At 64.4% G+C, this 22023-nt stretch overlaps 1 protein-coding gene across 2 annotated transcripts in view; it reads right to left on the reverse strand.

Annotated features, from left to right (window-relative positions):
- Positions 1–307: 307 nt before the first annotated feature.
- Positions 308–22023, reverse strand: part of FOXO6 (forkhead box O6) — a 28818-nt gene continuing 7102 nt past the window's right edge. For both annotated transcript variants that reach the window (XM_084496825.1, XM_084496826.1), the window contains one exon: positions 308–4888. In XM_084496825.1, the coding sequence (XP_084352951.1) occupies positions 3476–4888 (1413 nt within the window). In that variant the 3' untranslated portion in view covers positions 308–3475. The remainder of the gene's footprint in view (positions 4889–22023) is intronic.

The following is a 22023-nucleotide window of genomic DNA, read 5'->3' on the forward strand; positions in this document are numbered from 1 at the left end:
GGGCATCCCTGTGCCCTGGGCAGGGCAGGGCTGGCCATGACGCTGCAGCTGGCCACTAGCCTCAAAAAATATTGGCACATTCAGTAAATGGATCTATTTGCAGGCTGCCAAGGAGTATCTCCAGAGGCGTTGGCCAGCGAGGATTGCCTGGACCCCCCAGAGCCCAGCAGGGGGACAAGCCCTGCTTCTGCAGACATCACGGCTTCTCTGTGGGTGTCCCCAGGTCCCTCCGGTCCAGCAGAGTCCCCGCCATCCCAGCCCAGACACACGCAAGCACCGAAGCCAGCAGCCCAGCCTTGTAATATTTAAAACAATTTTATTCATGAAAATATGCTGTACAATGCACTATACACAGTTCTTTACATTGCCACATACACAAACTCTAATAGCACAACCAAGAAAGTTACCATTGCCTACGATAGATGCGTGGTGAGAGATGACGCCTGTCAGAGACCCTCCCCCCCAGTCTGTACAGTTATAAATACGAGGGAAAGGACGGACCGAAGCCGCCGTATGAAGCAAACCGGTGGGCCCCCCCCCCAGCATCCCCTCGATGCCGGCTCCTGGCTCCAGGCAGGGCTGGGGCTCGGTGGGTGCAGGGCCAGGAGCAGCGGGTGCTCCTTGCCCCATGGGCTGTCCCGTGGGGCACGAACGGGGCTTGGGGGACAGGAGGGGCTGCGGGGGGGAGGGCTGGAGCTGGGCGAGGTGGGAGGCGATGGGCTGGTGCTTGGGGAGCTGTTGGTGGAGGTTCCAGAGTGAAACCCAGCCCTGATTTCCATCCGGCAGCAGCACAGGCAGGGGGGTGCTGGGAGCATCCAGGCTCGCCAGGGCTCTGCCGGCCCCATGGGCATCATCAGCTCCCCCCACGCCGTGGTCCAAGCACCCAGGTCCAGCCCATCCCCATCCCCTCCACCCAGAGCCCCCCAGCTCCTGCCCACCCCTCCCCAGGTTGCTTTTTGGGGGCCCCACTCCCCGCCGCCTGCTGTCCCTCGCACCGCACCGCACAACGACTGTACACACGACGCTTACCAACACGACTCCACCGCACACACGACAACCCCACGGTCACGAACCACAAAGACAGCTTCGCAATGGGACCTGCCCCGGGGGTGCACGCCCGGGGCCACCGCGCCGCGGGGCAGGGGGAGGCGAGCAGGGCCGGGGCTGGGGGCTCTTCTCTTCCTGCTGGTGTGGAGGGGGGGTCCCTGGGTACGGGCACCCCCGCCTGCAAACGCCCGCGTGCCGGGTGCTGGTGAGCTGCTGGGTGTGCCCATCATGCAGACACCCCCCCTGTTTCTCCCCTGCTCGGGGGGCACACAGGGCAGGACCCCCACTCTCTCCCATGGCAGCCCCAGTGCCTTCCCTGCCTCTCCTCGCCAGCTCCTTCACACCCCCATGCAGAGCTGGGGGGCTGGGTACTAAATAGCCATTTGCAATCGCAATTGGTTTCTGATGATTTAAATACGCCTGAAACAAGAGGTGGTGTATAAAACGAATGATCCTGACCCAAAGAATAATTCTTTTTAAAAAAGCATTCAAGAAAGATTATATATAATAGAATATATTAAATTCTGTACATGATCAAATAATGTAAACATAATTAATTAACCTGTAAGAATGTCTTTAGAGACTATGCCCGCTGTGTGCCCAGGGCGGAGGTGAGCGGTGGCACGTGGGGCTCCCCTCGCACGCTCTGCCACAGACCCAGGGCCAGGAGAGGAGCAGGGGGTGCCCACCCACGGGTCCCCTTGCCCCAGCTCCGAGCAGCCGTGCTGTCCCTGTGGCTTGGTGGGACCCAGCACCGACACCGCGGTGGGAAGGGAAGAGCCGGGCTGGGAAGACGCACTGGTTCCGCACAGCAGCCCTCGCTGCTTCCCAGGGGCATGGTGTACCAGAGAGCCTGCAGTGCCCAGGAGGAAGACAAATCTCATGGGACAGAGCAGCGGCTCCCACTGCCCTCTCTTCCCAGCCCCTCCATCTCCCCTGGACCGTGCTCCTGCCTGGCTGCCCCCCTCCAGAAACCCCGGGCTCAGCAGGGCAGGACACAGCGGTCCAAGGGCTCAGCCTTGCTCCATTCGAATTGTGGTCCCTGTCCCCACTGAGCACCAGCCCCTGGTAGACTGGTGCACCGGGGCTGACCTCTTGCTGACTCCTCCAGCCCGTCTGCCCAGACCACCTCTCCAGCACCAGCGAGCTCTTGGGGCAGGAGCTCCTCCTGAAGCCAGTAACGACCCCAGGAGCTCCTGTCCCAGCTGTGAGCCCCATGGCACCTCCCTGAGCACTGCCCATGGGGCCAGCAGTGTGGGTCACACTGGCCTGGGAACCTGGGGAGGTGAGGGCAGGGTGGGCACCACGTCCCCCCTCTCACACACAGACAGAAACACAGCCAGGGTGACCCACACCACGCCTCCTGCTTCTGCCCACGGCCCCAGCATCCAACACCACAGCCGAGCCAAGCCAGGACATGCGATGGGCGCGGCCCCCACTGAGCACACACTACCCCTGGCCTCTCTCCTCTCCCTAAGCTCGACCCTTCCTTCCAATGCAATAACTCAATGGCAAAAGAGTGCATGAAATCAAATAAATATGCCCCCCTCCCCGACCCTGTGACTCCCCCTGGCCTGCGCTGGCACAGGGCACGTGGCTAGCAGCACGTCCTCTGGCACAGCCACCGCGGCACAGCCCACACCAGTGACCATGGCACTGCAGCACAACCACGGCACTGCAGTGTAACCATGGCACTGCAGCACGACCATGGCACTGCAGCATGACCATTGCATTGCAGCATGACTGCGGCACTGCAGTGTAACTGTGGCACTACAGCATGACCTCTGGCTTGCACAGTGCACATGTGCTGCTGCAGCTTGCACACCCTTCCCTCCATCACTGACCCTTCCTGTTGCTTGGTAGACAAACCTGCCAGAAGCGCAGCAGCGGAGGGGGCCTGGGCGCACGGGTAGCACTCAGGTCCCCAGAAGTGTTTTGGGGGTGATGAACTCCCCGGCCCGGGGCAGGCTCCCTTCTCCTGACACTTCTACTTGGAGGACTCGCTTCCTAAGGTGGCTCTGAGAAAAGGGTCCCCTTCTGGAACATGACGCGCACAGAGCAGGTCCCTGCACCACCAACTGCCCCTGCTCCACCACCCAGCCCCAGGACCTCCGGCACAGGGCTGAGCCAAGCCGGCACCGGTGTTCGAACCCCCTGGAGAGGGCTTCCCCTCCCGCTGCCCTGCCCGCCCTGGGACCGCCTGGCTCCACCGCTCCTGCCTGCCCCGTGTCCCCTGGCGCCGCCGTGCCCGTCTGGGGCCGGCCCCTGCCCCGTCTCAACGTTTGACCCTAGGGTTTGTGTTTCATCGCAAGTTTGACCCGATGGCTCTAGCCCATCTGAACAAATAAAGGCAGAAGAGAAAGGAAAAAAAAAAGTTTGTCTCGGCGTTCCCCTCGCGACGTCTTGGTGGCGGGCGCCCAGGCGGGCATCACCCGGGCACCCAGCTCTGGTTCGTGGGCTGCGGGCCCCCGGGCAACACGGGCACGTTGAGCGCGTTCTGCGGCGGAAGCGCCGAGTCGAAGTTGAAGTCCATCTCGTCGCTGTCCATGAAGTCATTCAGGATGATGGACTCCACGTCACACTCCAGGCTCCCGTTGAACATGTCCAGGTCCAGGTCTGCTGGGAACCTGTCTTGGCCCAACACGGGGGGGTGGACGGCCCCCGGGTAGGGGCCCTGCAGCGAATCCAGCAAGCTCATGTGTGCCCCTTGGTTAGTAGCGTAGGAATGCAGGTGCCCGTGGTGCGGCATGGCCGTCATGCTGCACGTGTCACTGGGCAGGCTCATAAGGCTGACAGGATTGGCTAAGGCACTGGTGTTGACCGCAGGGTGGTGGCTGGCTGGTGACGGGTGGTACAAAGCGCTGCTCTTCATGAGCGAGGCCGAGTGGGCTGGGTAGGAGGACAAGCCCTGCTCCCCGCCGCCACACAGCAGCGGGGTCTGTCTGTGGCCACGGGCCGGCACCATGGGGCCAGCCTGCGGCAAGGGCAGGTCCCCCGGGACCATGCTCTCCTTGTGCGCGTAGGAGATGGAGGAGAGCAGGTCCTGCAGCGAGGCGTTCCTGTAGGAGCTGACGGGCGAGAAGGTGGCCTGCTTGTTCTCCTGGATGGTCTGCATGGGCAGGCGGCGCATGAGGCTCATGGCTGGCTGGCTGTAGATGGTCCCGCAGTATGTGTTGGTGGCAGCCCCCATGCTGGAGCACTTGGAGTTGAAGGTGAAGCTGGAGCTCCGCTGCCGCAGGGCGGCCGGGGGCAGCTGCTGCGAAGGGCTCATGCTGTAGCCGTCCTGCAGGTCCTCCAGCAAGCTCTCCCCGAGGCTCTCGTTCAGGCTGATGGTGCCAGTCAGGTCGGTCAGCCTGGGCAGCTCCACAGAGCAGCGGGCGCTCAGGGAAGGAGACATGGTGCTGGAGGGGCTGGGGTACATCAGCGGGGAGGACGGAGTGCCATCGTCCTCCTCCAGCTCGTCGGGCTCGTGGTTGGACATGATGGGCGAGAGGCGCCCGCTCAGCGTGCTGGCCGAGGAGTTGGCCCGCGTCCTGAAGTCCGCCCAGGCATCGTACTCGTCGCTGGCGTGGGACGCGGGGCTCTCCGACCACTTGGCCTGCTGGGAGGACGGGCTGTCCTCCCCGCGCTCCTGTGTCACCTGCAGCTGCTTCTTCTTGCTGGCCTTCCCCTTGATGCGCAGGAATTTGCTGTTGTTGTCCATCGAGACCGCCCGCCGCCGGGGCGTCTTCCCTGTCTTGCCGCCCTCGGGGTTCAGCATCCACCAGGAGCTCTTGCCCGTGCCCTCGTTCTGCACGCGGATGAAGCGGGTGTGCAGGGACAGGTTGTGCCGGATGGAGTTCTGCGGGGACACAAGCAGAGGGGGCGGTCAGACGTGGCCGGGGGCAAGGGCAGCTGAGAGGGGGGGGTGGGGGGGAAAGGGCTCCATCTCCTGGGGCTGTCTGGGCCAGAGGGGCAGAGGCAGCTGCAGCAGGGGCAGATTCAGGCCCCGCTCTGCACCGAAGACAGCGAGGTCCATGCAGGGGTTCCTCTCTTCTCCATCCCTCCTGCCCCCACCACCCACGTGCCCAGCAGAGCCCAGCAGCACTCCCAGCCCACAGGGAGCAGCAGCAGCAGCCGCCTGCTGCCCCCACCACCCCACACCCTGCACCTCCACCAGCTCCATCGGGGATGCCCTCCACCGGGTGCACACCCTTGGGTGCCAGCCCCCTGCACCCTGCCCGAGCCCGCTCCCAGCAGTGAGCTCTGAGAGGCACTGGTGCCACAGTGGGGGGGCTCTGCAAGCCCAGCTTCATCCCCACGGGCACGCTCTGCCTACATCCACAGCCCCTCGGGGTGATGGGTTGGGTGGTCCTGGGTCCTTCCTAGTGCCGGGCAGGGGAGGAGAGGGGCCAAGGACACGTGCTGATCTTTGCAGCCCCCAGGGAGCCGCTGCAGCTCCCTGCTTTCCCCAGGAGGACAGAGGGATGCGGAGGGGGAAGGAACCAAGGTGCTGGGGAGAAAGTTTGGTGCCGTCGCCAGCGTACAGTGGAATACTAATGAAGAGGCGAGTGAGCTCCAGCCTCATCTATCATATTATGTAATGGCTTACTTCTCTGCACTTCATTTATTTGGAGATTGCTCCCAGGCTGGCTCCTCGCCAGCAGCCACCAAATCCAAGTCTACAGAAATCAATCTCGCGCTGACTGATTAAGCCGTGTTTAGAACTAATTGCTCCTTCGTGTGTGGGGAGAATAAATTACGGGCTTTAATTTCACATCTTTAAAATGCAACTGCAGGTATGGGCTAGCCATTAACCCCTTCCTGCATGGCCCCACGCGCAGCTGGGGAGGGGGCAGGCGGTGGCTGGGACAGCTCTGGGACAGGCTGGGACGCGGCAGTGGCTGCCCCCACCACCCACCAGCACCTCCAGCTGCAGCAAAGGGAGCAGGGCAGAGAGAGCTCCCCCTGCCCCTCTTGCCCCTCCCTGGGGACACCTGATGGCCCAAGCTCCCCTCCGTGTAACCGCACCGCAGTGCAAGCTGCAGGGGACCACAGTAGAGCATGTGGTTTTCACCAGGTTTGCAGAGCCAGCAGCCAGCTTGGCCCCGTGGTGCCACCTCGCACGCACGTGTGGACACCTGGGGACAGGGACACCTGAGGATGGGGACACTTGGAGTTGGGGAGGAGGACCAGCTGGATGCTCCCAGGGGGCCAAGAACGGCCCTGCTTCTGCCCTGCCATGCAGGTGATGTAGCAGCCCTCAACTGCCCTGCACAGAGCAGGGACAGGGACCAATTTCTGGGGTCCTTGCCTTCCTCTCAGCTGGCCATGGGGGACAGTCAGCACGGGGCCAGCCTCCTCCCCAGCTCCTGCCTGCCTCTTGCTCTCAGCTCAGGGCAGGACCCCCAGGGGCACCTGCACCACCCATGCCCAGGCTGGCATCAGGCAGGGACCTGGCTGGAGGGAGGAGGCTGGCAGGGGGAGAGGAGGTGAGGCTGCTGCCTCTTCTGCAGCAGAGCTTCATTAAGAGCCAAAAGACAGCAGCAATTAATCGCGAGGCACAGCGAGTCCGGCTCTCTCCTCATTAGCACCCCAACGCGCCAGGCCCTGGGTGCAGGGCGCAGGGCAGGGGCAGGCAGGAGCTGATTAGCAGCGGTGGGCAGGGAGCTGCTGCCACCACCCCGCTGCCCCTGCCACCCCACTGCCACCCACAGCACCCAGCCCTGGGCCTGATCGCCTGCCCCAAAACGTGGGGCTCAGCGGGGCAGGGACATGCAGGGGACATCGCAGCCTGCAGGGCCAGCAGCCTTCATGTCAGCACCTGCCTGGGGCGTACCGGGGCTCTGGCAGGTTTTGGCAGGGCGCAGGGGTGCATACAAAGGCCAATGCCATTCGCAGGGACCCCACCTGCACTGCTCTGCCCTGCTTTGTCCTGTATCACCTCCCTGCCCAGCCTGCGCCCCCTCCCTGTCCCCACATGTGCCAGCTACACCCCTGCACATCCAACACCCCATGCCCCTCGCCAAGGCTCAGCATCCTGCCCCCCAACAGCCCCACGGCAGAGGGCAGGGACCCCCCATCTCCAAAGCTCATCCGCAGCATGCCAGGGCTCCCCCCAGCCACAGCAGGCCCCTGCCATCTCGGGCAGCAGCCTGGAGGAGCAGGAGGCGCCCTGGGCTGTGCACCTCGCTGCCCAAACGCTGCAGGCAGCCCCAAGCCCTGTGCACCCCGGGGGGGGGCGATGCCAGGGGCTGCCCCAGTGCTGCATTGCCCCGAGCCCGGCTGCCGGGGCTGCTCCCTGTGCCCTGGTCCGGGGCGGGTGGGTGCTCCCTTGGAGCATCCTCACCCCCTTCTCCGCCGAGCCTCATTGTCAGGGGAACAGGCAGTGTGAAATCGGTCTGATTAGCAATTAGTCCCATTGTAAAAGGATTAGCCGGACCCCATTGTCTGGATGAGTGACTCGACTGGCAATTTGCATCTAGCAGCGCTGGGAGCGTTTTCCCCGCGTCCTTTTGACCGGCCAGGGGCTGCCTGCGGGGGGCCGTGCCCGGCAAAACCCAGGGGGCTGGGGAAGACCTGGGGGGGACTCCCCTTGCAAGGACCCCCAGCACCCAGCTGCTGCCCACATGCCTGTTCCTGCCCTGCAACCCCTCCAGCCTTGGGGGGCTGCAGGCTTTGGGGTGTGGGGGTGTGGGGGGCTGACATCCCACAGGGGTGCACAGGGTATGGCACAAGTGCAACCCAAGCGAGAGCAGGAGCGCACAAGGCCCAGCTGGGCACAGGGCTGGCACTGCCAGGCAGGGCCCATAGTGCCGAGGGTGCCACCCCACACCCCCATCCCCTGTCCCAGGGAGGAGCCGCTGGGAGCCAACACTTGGCTCCCAGGAAACCCAGCAGAGACATCAGCTGCGTTGCAGCACCCTGAGCCATGCCACAGCTGTGCCAAGCCCCTGGGAAGGGCCAGATCCAATATCATTTGGGGCACCCACCCTGCAGGACCCCAACTCGCTGACTTTGGGGTCAAGAGCAGATTTTGGGCACTTTCCCCCATGGAGAGCTGGGCAGCAGGCATCCGAGGGACCTCTCTGGAGCCACCTGCGAGTTTGCGCCAAGAGCTCAGGCAAACTGGGGCTCATCTGCAACATGCTCACTTGCCCTGTCCCTGCCACGGTTCCCGCTCCTGTGTGCTGTCCCCAGCACTGTCCCTTGGCCTGCCACCCTTCCATCCATCACCTGGGGACGTTCTGAGCAAAACCTCAAAAGTCCAACACCACAAAAACCCCAAATCCAGCCCTGTCCTGCATGTCCTGCACCCTCCTGTGGCCCCACACACTGGCCACATCTGCCCTGTCTGCAGCTGCAGCCCACTAATGAGCCCGGTGCCTGGCGGGGCCTCGCACAAAGGCTATTGGGAGGAAGCAGTGTAGGGCCACTAACGAGCACTCTGCCACCCGCTCTCCGGCAGCATGAGTGTGACTCCGGGGGTTAATTGATGCTTATTTACTCCTCACACACAAAAATTGCCAGTATTGGAGGAAATATTTGCAGGGGCAGAGGCTGCCAACAGCCTTGATGGTGCCCTGTCCCGGGGGGGATGCCACGCAGGGGTGACGGAGAGACTGGAGGTGGCACAGGGCGCTCGCTGCCAGGTGACAGCAGCACAAGGCATCGTCCTCCCACGGGTGACAGCACAGCCCACACCAGCACTGAGGCACCGTTATGCCCTGGGCAGCCACCAATCTCCTGCCACCGTCCCCTGGGGACAGCCAAGCCCCACTGCCTGCCACCAATGTCACCGTGCCCCCCGCTGCCCCAGCGTGGGCACAGCCCCTGCGCTCAGCCCACCAGCCCTGGCACCGCTGCGGCGCATCCCGCGCGCAGCCCACGCCTGCCTGGCGAGCAGATGGCAGCGGCTCGGTGCGGCAGCGCCGTGTGCCAGGGGGTGGCTGCGCCCCCGGTGCCCGCGGCACCTCCTGCCACTGAGCACTGCTAGGTGACGGCACAGAGCAGGGACACCACCCCTGTCACTGCTCCCTTCTTCCATAAGGAATTTTCCAGCCTCTGCCCCGTTCTCCCAGTGCCCACCCGCTGGCAGCCGGCAGCCCCCCATCGGGTGGGAAGCGGTGTGGCTGCACGTGCTCCGTGCTGCCCCATAGCAGCCGGCACTACTGCCCCATAGCACCCCCTGCCAGCTGCCCCACAGCCACACAGCCAGCCCCTGATGCTGCCCCGCAGCACCCCAAGCTGTGCCCCGCAGCTGTCTCTGCAGAATCCTATAGCACCCTACAGCCACCCCCTGCAACGCCCCACAACACCCCCATGGGGACCCAGGGCCCTCCCCAGCCCATCCTTCCCCCGAGCACTGCTCCTGCAGCCGGGCAGGGCAGGGGGGGCTCAGGGGGGAAAGGGCACCCCCGGGAAGGGCACTTGGGGGGCAGAGCGAGGCCGCCAGCCTCCCTGGGGAGCCCCACGCCGTGCGGGGGCAGCCGCCCACCACGGGGGTCTCGCCGGCGGCTGCCGAGCGGAGGCGAGCGAATTCGGGTCAGCGCACCGCTGAGCAGAGCCGGGCTGACTGCTGCTAATTGAAGCAGGCGCCCATTAGAGGCGTGACGGGCCGCGGCCATCCCCAGCCCTCTGACGCAGGTGGCTGACATGTGAGGAGGCCAGCGGCAGCCTGGAGGCCATGAGTGCGGCTGGCGTTGGGCCTTGCCTGCCTCCCGTGTTATGGGAAGTGCAAGGATGTCAGGCGAAGCCCGGCCGGCATCTTGTTAGGGGCCGCTAATCACCCCTGGGGGGAGGGGGGCAGAGGGGCAGCTGGGGCTGGGGGGGGGGGCCAGCCACTGGCCCTGCTGTGCCCCCCTCGCTACCCCATGGGCCTGGCATGGCCTGAGCCTCGTGGCTGGCTCCGTGCCTCCCTCCCATCCTGGCCATGAGCGGTGCCAGCTATTTTCAAACCATCAGGAGAAGGCACTGACCCAAACCCAGCCATGGCCCCCACCCACCCCCAATTGCCCCCCATGCCCAGCGTTTGCCCCACAGCCTCCGGCAGCAGCCTCCACGCAGCGTGGGGACACGCTGGGAGCCCCGGGCGGGTGCCAGAGCCCCCCAGGCGGGTGCCAAACCCTGGATAAACAGCACAGGCTGCTGGGTTTGGCCCTTCCCTCACACCAGGGCTGCCCAAAGGGGATGTGGGGGCAGCAGGGGGCAGGTCGGCCTCTGCCAGCCTCCTCACGGGAGGCTCCTTGCGGCGGCAGTGGCGGCAGCAGGGGAGGCAGGCATGGGGCGGCCGCGCATCCCCCTCCCAGCCCTGGTTACCGCCGCTGCCAAACAGCTGGTTGCTACGAGTTGTGCGGTGGGAGTGTGTCCGTCGCCATGGCAGCCGATTTATTTTATTTTAGCCAGCTGCTGCCGCTCCGTGCCCCCTCCAAAAAGCATCCTCCCCGTGCCCCCACCTCGTCCCCAGCGCTGAGAGCCCCCTGTGGTGGGGCAGTCTCTCCCCGCTGCCCCCAGGGCACAAGCACAGCGCCAGCATCCTCCCTGCTCGGGGATGAGGCTCAGGGGACAAGGCCGGGTGCAAGGGGACAGCGCCAGGTGATGCTGGAGGCAGCGCCCGGGTGCCCGAATGTGGGGCTGAGGGTACCTGGGGATGCATGCGGGGGTGCCCTGGGACTGGTGGAGCTGCCCAGGAGCTGCCCAGGGCTGGGACAGGGAGGACCCAGCCTCAGCCAAGGCAGGCACAGAGGAAGCTGAGCCCACCCCGGCTGCCACCCAAAGGGTCCAAGTGAGCAGGTGACCCCCCCAGGGCAGCTCCTGCAGCCCGGCCCAGGGTGTGCTCCACTCCTCCTTTGGCTTCTCCTGGAACAGACCCAAAACCCACCAAGGGCCTTCCCAGGGCCACTTCCTCCTCCAGCCACAGCCTCTCCCTGGTGTGTTGAGGCCAGGAGGGGCCAAAACAGCCCCCATGCTGCTGGGACCATCCCTACACTGCTGGGCTCTGCTGCGGTGCATGCTGAGGGAGGAACCTGCACCACCACCATCCTGCGCTGCTGCACCACCTCTGATCTCCGAGCACCTCGGGGCCGCCCTGTGCGTTCCCTGAGGGCTCGTTAGATCACCGCAGGACAGACTTGGATAATTAATGTGGTGCTCCCAGGGCGGCTGGTGCAGGGCTGGGTCCCCCAGGTGTGTCTCTGAGCCCTGGCTGTGGGTCCGTGCCCACAGGATGCAGCCCAGTCCCGCGGTGATGCTGTGGGGTGAGCAGCAGCAGCAGGGGTGGCTGCAGGTGATGGGGCGGGCACGGGGTCAGGCCACACTCCCTTTGTATCCCCCTGGCAGTGCTGCCCACCCAGTCCCACACATGGCACCAAGCCAGCCCCAGAGCAAACCACATCCTCCCCCGGCACCCCACAAATTCCACACGCTGGGAAATCCCACCAGCACTGCTCCCCCAGGGACCCAACACACAGAGCCATGCTTTCACCCCACAACAAGACTCCCCAGAGCTGGAGAAGCCCCGGTGCCTCCCTCCGGGGTCCCAAGGGCGCCGGCACCACCAGGGATGCCATGCACGGCGCCTGCCTCCTGCAGGAGGCAGCGAGGCTCCCAGCCTTCAGGGGCTGCTGCGTCCCCACCAGCGCCCCAGCCCCGGCCTGCCCGGACCCCTCCATCGCGCCACACCAGCTGGGACGCTTTGGAAAGACCCTCTCCACCATCAGCCACTTATCCAGTAATACTCTAATTACACCCCAGAGTTGGCCACCAAAATAGCTGCAGTAAATCACACGGAGCTGCCATGTAATTTTTGCATGAAATTACAGTATTTTTTCCCCTGGGTTCAATTTCCTCCACACCAAGTTCTTACCGCAGCCAAATAATTAAAGCAGCCACGCTCCCTTTTCCTCGGGTATCGTTTCAACTCCCCACTGGCTGCCCCCAAGCCAGGTACCAGGGCGCAGCTGGCTGGGGACAGAGCTGCAACCCCCCCCCCCAAAAAAAAAAAAAACATTTTGGGGGTTCTCCCAAGGGAACCACAGGACCCAGCCATGCGGTGTTCCTGCTTTCTGGGCTGTGATATACTCCGGAGTTGGACTGCACTCAAAGGTGGCCCAGGAAGCTGGGCACAGGGCCATGCACCAGGGCACACAAGTCTCCAAGGACCCACAGGAGGGAGCCTGCCCTGCTCTGCATCTGCCCGGCCTCACCACAGCCCCTTGGTCCCCTGGGACCCCCATGGTGGGGGTGCTCAGAGCAGCAGCAAGTCCTTGCTCCTGCGGAACCAAACCCTCCTTCTTCTTGTCCATCGAAATGTCCTCCTGCTCCATCCCTGATGTCCTCCCTGCACCGTTTCCAATGTCCTGCTCCAATCACGATATCCTCCTTGCTCCATCCCAAATACCCTGCTCCATCCCCAGTGTCTTCCTGCACCACCCCTGATGTCCTGCTTCTGGAGGCGAGGGGATGGTTTGGCCATGCCAGCAGGGATTGCCAGCAAGCTGGGAGCACTGGGAGCACTGGGAGCACTGGGATCACCATCACTGTCAGCCTGCGGCAGATAGGCACCAGGCAGGTGGCTGGGGCTGCGGGGACATCCCTGCCTTGGATCCCTCCTGGTGAAACACATTCTGTGCCCCAGCCTTATTCCTGTTAAGATGACCTGGTTGTTGAAGAGCCCGGAGCAGATACCTGTGTGGGTCTGAGCCCCACGGGTGTGCAGGGGAGGGCTGGGGATGCCGAGCCTTTGGGTTAGAGGAGAGAACATTTGGCACGGGGCCTGGCTGCACGGCGCAGAAATGTGAAATGCTGCACGAAGTCCCTATTTGACAAATGTCTGTGAAAATCATGCGCAATTCCCAGCCAGTGGCAGTGCCGGGTCCCCCTGCTCTGTCCCCGCCGCCCCCGTCCTGTCCCCGCTCCCTGCCCAGCTCCGCCTGCTGCACGTCACAGCCCCGGCACCCTGCGGGCTGGCTGCGGCCCCAGCCGGTGACAGGGCTCCAGAAAAGAGCGGTGGAAAAGCTGGAGGCAAAATGTCACCAGCAGCCCCGCTGCAGCCGGCACCCCCAGCACGGCCCCATCTGCCCCATTTCCCCCCCACCTGCACCAGCCTGACCACACATCAGCCCAGCCAGCCCCACGCCCACACCGGCACACGCAGCACCGCAGGTAGCCACCACCAAAAAAAAAACCACAAAGTACATCCCCCCAAACCCCCACATCTCCCTTTTTTCCATCGCTACCCCCGGTGTGTGGAACATGGGGGGCACAAAGCCCCATGCCACCACCGCTGCCCACGCAGGATGGGCAGAACGGGGCAGGCAAATGTGGCACGGGTGAGCTGTCACCGAGTGCTGTGCCGCAGGGACCCGAGGGACATCGAGCGTCTCCCAGCCGCACGCAGCCCCTGCTGGGAGAGGGGGCAACACCGGGGGAGTCCCAGAGCCCCCTTGCCGCGAGCATCCTGCCGGGACGAGACAGGCGACACGCTCGGCGGGTCAATGTCACCTCGGCGGGTCAAGGCCACTGCGGGACCACAGGGAGATGGGGACGCTGCGGCCCCAGCAGCCCCGGGGAGGTGGGATGTCACCCCCAGTGCCGGGGATGTCACTGACTGGCAGCGGGACGTCACTGCGTCACCCCACGCACGTGTGCCCCTGGCAAGACCCCCACGTGGCACACACCCCCCCCCCATGCATCCCCTCCCTACCCGGCCCCCCCTCGCCCACGTGTGCGTGCACAGGCGCACAGCCGGCGGTGCGTTGCGGTGACTCAGCTGCCCCCCGGCAGCAGCTTGCCTTGCACCTGCTAATTGCGGCCCCCCCGCCGCCCCCGCAGCTCCTCGCGCCGGGGTCTCGCCAGCCCGCGCTTACTCACGGCGGGGGGGGGGCCTCCCCCATGCACATCAGCTGCCGAGCCCGGGGCGGGCGGGGGGCTCACGGCCCCCCGTGTCCCCATGAGAGCGGGGACCTGTGCCATTTGTTGTGCAGGCGCTCTGCGCAAGGTGGGGGCAGCACCATAGGCTCCAGTTTCCTCCCAGTACAACCAGCCTGGGGCTCTGGAGGGGGGTTTGCAGCTGAGGATGGAGCCCCCCAGTGCCCTCCCTGAGGCTGCTGCTCCAGACCTGGCTGCAAGCAGGCGCACACCGGTGAACACAAAAAGGGAAACACCATTGACCCAGAGCCTTTTTTTCAGCCTCTTTTGGCTTTTCACCATTTGGGAACACCAACTCACCACAAGCCCAGCGGTGCCAGGATGGAACATGGGGTGGGACACGGGATGGACACCACGTCCCTGAGCCACCTCTCCCCTTCCACCTCCAAGCTGCTGGACTCCCAAGCACGAGGCAGAGCCGCTGCCGGGCCACGTGCTTCATCTTCCCCCCGGGTCCCAAAAACACAACCCTGGGGCCTGCCAGCCCGTCCCCACCACATGGCCATGGCCACCCACGGCCCCCACAGCCACAGCCCAGGCACAGCCTGGGCACTGCCCTCACCCCTTGCTCCTCACCCCTCGGCCCTCACCCCTCACCCCTCGCCCCTCGCCCTGCTTTTGGGGCTGTGCCGGGTGCTCCCCGCGCCGCCCGCCCGGCTGCGGATGCTGGGTTGCCCGGGCAACGGCTGATGACATCGCAGGATGCAGGGGAACTCTGCTCGAGGTGCTCGGGATGCCATCGCTGTTGCCAGGGAAACGGCGGGGCCGGCGACATCCCGCAGGTACCTGAGGGTGACAGGGGGGTCCCCCTGCACGAAGCCCCCCAGCACCAGTGCATCCCGCAGTGCCCGGCCAGGGGCTTTGCTCCCACCCCCCAGCATCCCTGGACTGGGCTCAGAAGTACCAGGAACACGACGAGATTTCCCCAGATGCCCCAAACTTCCCCAGCTGTAAACCCCAGATGCATGTGGGTGGGGACATGCCATCCCCCCAGGCAGGGTGCCACCCCCCAGATGCTACAGGGTGACAAGAAATCCACGGGGAAGTCTCTGGGCTGCACTCGCAGCCACACAGGGACGCTGCAAAGCAGAAGGGGCAGGGGAAGAGCTGTGCACAACACTTGCTCCCCCAGAGGAGCCCCCGAAATTCCCCTCTGGGGTGAACCTACAGCATCAGCAGCGCGAGCAGGATGCGGACACACCTGGGCAGGCGGCAGCATCCCCGCGGGATGCTGCAGAGCAACAGGAGCACAACAATTCCCCTCCTGCCGCTCCCGCAGGAGCTCGGCAGCGCTACCTGCCACAGCAAGAATTGCATCAGCCGGAGCCTGCCCGAGCCACTGGCCCTGCCCCAGGCCCGTGGGGCCGCCCCAAGCTCTGCCGTGGGTGCTGCAGTGGGGCCAGGTCCCCCTCGCCTACCTGGAGGAGCCAGCGCCCTCGGGGCTGTTCCTGGTGCAGACAGGGCTCTGCAGAGCACAGTACCCCAGAAACCTGCCCGGCCTCTGTGTGGCACAGCCCGCCTGCCAACCAGCACCAGGGGTGACAAAATGCCTGGCAAAGGGACAGGAGGAACCAGAACGGGGCCACGAGGAGCACGCAGGCCCCGGGGTGCAGGGAGAGGCAGAACCACGCAGGTTTCAGCCCCATCCAGCCCTTGTGGTCGCTAATTTGGGCTTTAGGGTTCTGCATGGTGGGGCAGGAGGGGGGCGAGCGCTGCAGTAGGGCTGGGGGGCAGTTGTGGGGCAGCTGGGGGCTGGAGAGGGGAAGGGCAGTGAGGAGGAGGAAGATGAGGCTGGGATAGGGGGGGGAAGCCCTGGAAACTCCCCCAGCACTGCGGGGAGGCAGCTGCCACCAGGGCGATGCCACCCACTTGCTCCTGCCCAGCACGCACCAGGGGATGGCCGTGGGGGGACACGGGGACCCCGACCGCTGGGGGCTGGGGGGGAGCCTGGTGACATCCGGGCGTCTCCCGGGGGACCTGGCAGCCCTTCAGTCGGGCTCCATCCCCGCAGGGGCCCCCACCCGCTCCCACGCGCTGCCGGCCTCCCGGCTGCGTGACACCGAGCTCTAATTGAATTAGACGCTGCTGCCTGGGCAGAGCAGCCTGCAAACCATCCTCGAATTCCTGGGCACGGCGCCCGCTCGCTGTCTGCGAGCCGCCCCCCCTCCTCCCCCTGCAGTGACCCAGAAGCGAGGAGCCTGCGGCCCCCCAGGGCGGGTGGGAGAAGGGGTCCGGCCGGCCTCGGGGGGGGGGCTCATTAAGCAGATAATTAGCATGGTCGGAGGGCGCAGCGCCCGTGGCCCCGCCGGGGTCAGATGTGCGGGGCTGGCCGGCGAGGCAGCGCGTCCCCGCGCCAGCTTCCTCCACTACAGAATGTACCGAGGGCTGCGGCGGCCCCAGCCAGGGACACGATGTGCTCCCCGCTCCCGGCCCTGTTTTTCCTGGCCGGCCTCCTGCTCCGCTGCCGGCGGGGCAGCCAAGCGCCGGGGCTCAATGCAGCCTTTGTTCGCCTGGCCGTCGCCCCCTTTCACACCTCCGGCCCCCCGCCGCCTGCCCCCCGCGACCATCCCCGGCCACTCGTCCCCTTTCCGAGGCTCGGGGTGGAGGTGCTGCCGCTGGGGATGCTCGGCATCTCCAAAAATGCGGGCAGCACCGCACCGTGCCAGAGCCCAGCGGCTGCAGCCCCTGCGGGGGAAGGCAGCACCGGGCCCCTGCTCCTGCCCACGGCCTCATCCTGCTCCAGGCCCCCTGGGTCCATCCAAAAGTCGCCCACCCGCAGCGGGGACCAGTGGGAGGCTGGGTGCACCCTGCAAGCCCCCAGACCCACATGAGGTCATGCACAGCAGCTGGTGCAGCTCCAGGCTCTCTGCACACTTCCTGAAGTCAAATCAAAGCGTGGCCCCAAACCACCCCCATCCCATCCAACCCCACAGGGGCTGCCTCCTCTCTGCCCTTTGCCACTTTTCTCTCTCTCTTTATTTTTTTTTTTTTTTTTTTTTTTTTTTTTTTTTGCAAATGGGCCAAATTTGACCCAAATTTGCTTTTCCTACTCAGAAAAGCCTCCCCACCAGCAAAGGGTCCCCAACTGGCTCTAAACCCAGCTCCACACCCCCATCCCTGCATCTGCCAGCTGGGCACAGTGAGGCCGGGCACAACCCCACCAGGATAAAGCCCAAACACGGGGGCACAGCTGCCCCACGGGCCCTGCCAGGGGTGCAGGGGTGGCGACGTGAAGGAGCCACACCCCCGGGAGCACCCCGCGGCACGCCAGTGCAGGAGGTGCAAGGACACGCTGGGCTCGTGTGGCACCAAAATCTTCATGGGGCTGGCACCAAGCATCCTCGCCAAGCCTCGCAGACAGCCTGGAGGCATCCCTCCTGCCCCCCCAGAAGCCCCTCTCTCCCCATTTTGCTGCTGCCGCCCCCCTGGCAGGGGGGGGCTTTCCTGCAGCCGTCTGGCAGCTAAGCCCCTGTCGCCACGGGGGCATTAGCAGCAGCGCTGCAGGGAGCTCCCCGGGGAGGAGTAAGTGGATCAAAGGGTTTTAGCAGCAGACGGCTCCCAGACAGATCTGGATTGTCTTCAAGGCGGCCACTTGCGGCTACAAATGCACTTTCTGCCTGCAGCTCCCGAGCCAAAAGTTTCACACCGGCTTTATTTCATTTAACCCCTGGCGGCTCCCAGCCTCGCAGATGCTCGGTGCCAGGAGCCCCCCCGGCCCCACAGCCAAAACTCAGCTTCAGCCTCCCCCCGGCACAAACCCGGCCCTGCAGGGGCGGCTCAGGGTGCTCAGTGCTTGTGCCAAGACCCCCAAAGAGCCCAGTCCCTGTGCCAGTCACCCCGGGGACTGTCAGCAGCACCGTAACAAGGAGGAAGGGAGGAGAGGGGACAACCACGGGGACCTCTCTGGGATGGAGACAGCCTGGGGACATTGTCCCCACCTCACTGCCCTTCACAGCACCCCCGGCCCCAGCCGGTGCTTGCCAGGCGGTGTAGGGGGAGCTGGGGCAGGGAGAGGCTTTGTTGGGAACGGCCATGAATTATTCAGAGCGCACGATAATTACAGGAGCCCCCTGGTCCTGCTCGCTCAGGCAGGCAGGAGCAGGATTTGTGCCACGGGGAGGGCAGGGGACAGCATCTGGGACCCCGAGGCCATTGCTGCCCCACGCCTCCCCATAGCAGCAGCACCCCACACTTCCCAGCCCTGCACCCCACACTGCTTGGTGCCGTACCCCAAACCTCCCCATGCCGTGCCCCAGGTGCCACAGGGTGACCCACACCAGTTGGTACAGGACCCATATCTCCCCAAGCCCCTAAACCCAGACCTGCACCCCCCTGCCCTGCACCCTGTGCTGGGGGTGCCCAAATCCTGTCCCCCCTTCCTCTGAGAAGCCACAGGCAGAATTGGGGCCAGGGCCAGGCCACGTGCTGGGACACAGCCAGGACTGCACTGTGCACCCTGGGGACCCCACATGCCTCTGTCCTCAGCCCCCCACCGCTGCCATCCCCATGGCCCCACAACCAGAGCAGGGCCCTGGGCGGGAGCTGCCCCACGCAGCCACTTCTCAATAGTAGGCTCAGGCTCCACCACAGACTGAAAACAAGAGCAGGACAGCCACGAAAAAATGCAGGGATGGTGAGCAGAGGCCAGCGCCAGCATCCCCACGCAGCCTGGCCGAGAGAGCGGGGAGGACGCCTGAGGACACGGCGCCTGCATCAGGGCTGCATGGAAATGGGGTGGGGGACGCCCCTGCACGTGGGGTGAAGGCAGCCTGGCCACATGGGGCTGGCCCCTCTCCAGGCAGCGCCGCAGGAGGGCTGCCCCCGCCGTGGGTCAGGGAGGGCACATGGCGGGGCTGGGTTCGCCCCGAGCAGCCCCAGCTCTGACGCACCCGTCTGGCATCTTCTCATTACACTGAGGGCTTCTGTTCTGCTGCCCGCGTTTGCCACAGCGGTGGAAAAACTCTTCTGCAGGCCTGGCAGTGCGCCGTGGGAGCGCGGGGTGAGCGGGAGCGGCAGCAGCATCCCCACAGCACGGGGCCCCCCATGGTCTCCAAACACATCGCACCCACTGGGGCTGTGGGCAGGGGTGTTGGGGACCCTGTCACACCCTGGGGGTGGCACCGCACTCCCAGGTCCCTGGGCATGGTCCAGGCCAGGAGCGATGGGGTGCAGGATACAGCAGGCATGGGGGGACAGGATCTTGCCCCCAGCTGATGCACCCTGCAGTGACCCTGTGCAACCAAAGTGTCCCAGGCACATCCCAAGGTCCCAGCTGTCCCCTCCAGCACCCCCTGCACCGGGAAAACAGAGCTATGGGTGGGCAGGAGCAAGGAGCAGGTGGTGGGAGATGAGTTCCAGGTATGGGGTGTGCTGGGTATGGGTAGGAGGGTGGTGGGGTGCGGGGACCGGGTGCCCAGTGAGCACAGGTGGGTTTCGGGGTGTGTGGGTTTAGGGAGTGGGGTGTACAGGGGGGTTCAAGGTACGGGTTGCACGAGGGGCGTGGGTACAGTTTGCAAGGGGCAATGGCTGGTTGGAGGGCTGGGCAGGTGGGGTGCGGAGTGTGGGGTGCAGGGTTCTGGGTGCTGGGTTTGGGGTCAGGGTGCACAATGCAAGATGAAAGGTGCAGGATAGGGGTGCACGATGCAAGACGAAGCATGCAGGGTGCACGCAGCAGGGTTTGGGGTGCAGGGAGTGGGACACAGGACAAAGCATGCAGGGGGCAGAGTCTGGGGTGCAAATTTTGGGGCAGGGGGTTCCAGCACCACTCCACAGCTTCCCCGCTGCACTGCTACAGCACCCGCTGCCCGTGGGCACTGCAGCAAAAAGCATCGGACGGGGCTGCTGCCGCGCTTCTCCCGTCTGTCTTAAAAGTCTGCAGCCCAGCGGGCAGCTGGCCCCACTGTCCCCTTGCCACCCGGTGCCCCTCGGAGCTGGCCGAGTCCCCCGGCACCGCCTGTGCCCAGGCCAACGCGGCCGGGTCAGACTGAGCCGCGATGTGCGTGTCCACGGCACGGCGTCCCACAAGAAACCTAACCGATGGGACCTGCAATTAATACCTGCAACATAATAGAGCTGATTACAATAATTGGCGTGATAATTGCGTTACACCTAGGGAAGGGTGTAAGCAGAAAGCCCTACAGAAGAGACTCTTTGTCTTTGCTTTTTTTTGTTGTTTTTTTTTTTTTTTTTTTTTTTTTTTCTCTCCAGCTCGCAGGTAATAGCCAGGAATGGGCAAACCCTCTTTTAATGGACTCTTAATAATGCTGTAATTTCCCTTTGCAGGGAAAGTTTTCCAAACAGTCAAAGATTCAAAACAAAGCAATGATTGTTCCTATTAGCATTAAATTCTACTCTGGGAGAGAGAATAAATCAAGCAAGGGGATTCAATTCAAAACAGAACTATAAAAAATCCAATAATGATTTTTTAATATTAATAAGAAAAATATATTGTTATGCACCCTTAGCATTTAAACTTCTAATCCAATCAGCGCAAAGTGCAGAGATAAATCACGGCAGCGGAGGAGAAGGGAACAACCATCAAGCAGGCAGCAATAAAACGCTGTCTTACATCCCTGGGACAGACATAGGTTTGACAGACTCGGGAAAAAAAAAAAAAAATCCAAATTTATGAGCCTGTCGCTGCTCGAGCCTGTTAATTCCCTGCCTGCTTCTCTGCACGCACCCTGCACCTGGGGCCGGAGCACAGTGCTGCCAGCCCAGGACGTGGCACCAAAAACCCCCGGACCCAAGCACGGCCAGGCGGCCCCGCACCAGGGATGCTCGAGGCCTCGCCGGTGCAGCAGCAGCAGATGCTGGATGCAGCCAATGGTCGCTGCACGGCCCCGATCTGCACACGTGGGGTGTGGAAGTGCACAATCCCCCGTGGGGCTGGCCGTGCACTGAGCCAGGAGGTGTCCTGTCCGGGTCACAGCCCAGGAGCAGCCCCGGTGCCACCCTGCTTGAACTCATTACCAGCAACAGCCTGCGACTCCCCGCCGACGCACCGAGCAATTCCCCCTGATTTATCGGCCCCGGCAGCCAGAGCACAGCCACGTGGGCCAGCACCGAGCCCTGGCGAGCGGCGGAACTCCGTGCAGCACGCGGGAAACGCTGGATTTTGGCATTCCCGGCCCAGCAGGTCCCAGCTCCCCCTGGGTCCCCTCAGACCGTGCTCTGCCAAAAACCCGAAAGCAGCCATGTCCGGCAGCTGCGATCCCGGCCACGCGATGGCCGAGGACAAAAGGATCTCAGAGCCGCGGGGAGCTCCGGGACAGCTCGCAAACTGCTGACAGCACGAAGCAGGGTGAGGAGAGAGTGGGGGCGTTCAGGGACAGACGGACAGACAGGCTGCTCCCACTCGGGAGCACCCTGAGCTTCCATTCGCACTGGCTCCTTGCGGCTGAGCCCCTGGCAGGGGAGGCTGAAGGGGGACAAAGTGCTAATTACAGCTCTCGCCTCGCTGGTACCCCGTGGGGGGTTCTCCTCCTCTTTCCGATGCTCCGGTCAGGGGCTCGGGGAGCAGGTGCCAGACTCATCCCCGCGCTCCCTGCCCTGCCGCCAGCGACAGCTCGGCTCCCCAGCAGAGGAGCAGCCCCGTTGGTGCTTTGTGATACATTTTAAGCTAAAATAATAATAAAAAGAGCTGAATTAAACAGTGCCTGTTTTTCGGGCAGCCCCACCACCAATGGGTCTCCAGCCCCACAGAGCACAGACCCCCCTGCGAACCAACTTGCGGCACTGGGCACATCGGGCTCAGCAGCCGGCCCAGAGGCTCAGCCCCCACCATGAGGGCGCACCACGAGCACGGGGGGGACCCTGCAGATGGGGACGGTCATCAGCATCCCTGCACCACCCTGACAGCCTGCAGGTCCCCGGGGGGGCACCGCTGGGTGCTCCCTTGCACCCACGTGCACCTGGGGTCACAGCCGCCTCCTCTGCTGGCAGGACTGGAGCCAGGTTCTGGGGGCACGGCCCAGGCTGCACGGGGGGCACGGAGGGGCCTGGCCATGCTCCGGGAAGGGGCCACACTCTCCAGGAGCCCCCGGCTGGTGGGCAGCAGTGTGGGGTGGG

The sequence above is a fragment of the Aythya ferina genome, assembly GCF_964211825.1.
Source record: "Aythya ferina genome assembly, chromosome: 24".
Classification (NCBI taxonomy): Eukaryota; Metazoa; Chordata; class Aves; order Anseriformes; family Anatidae; genus Aythya; species Aythya ferina.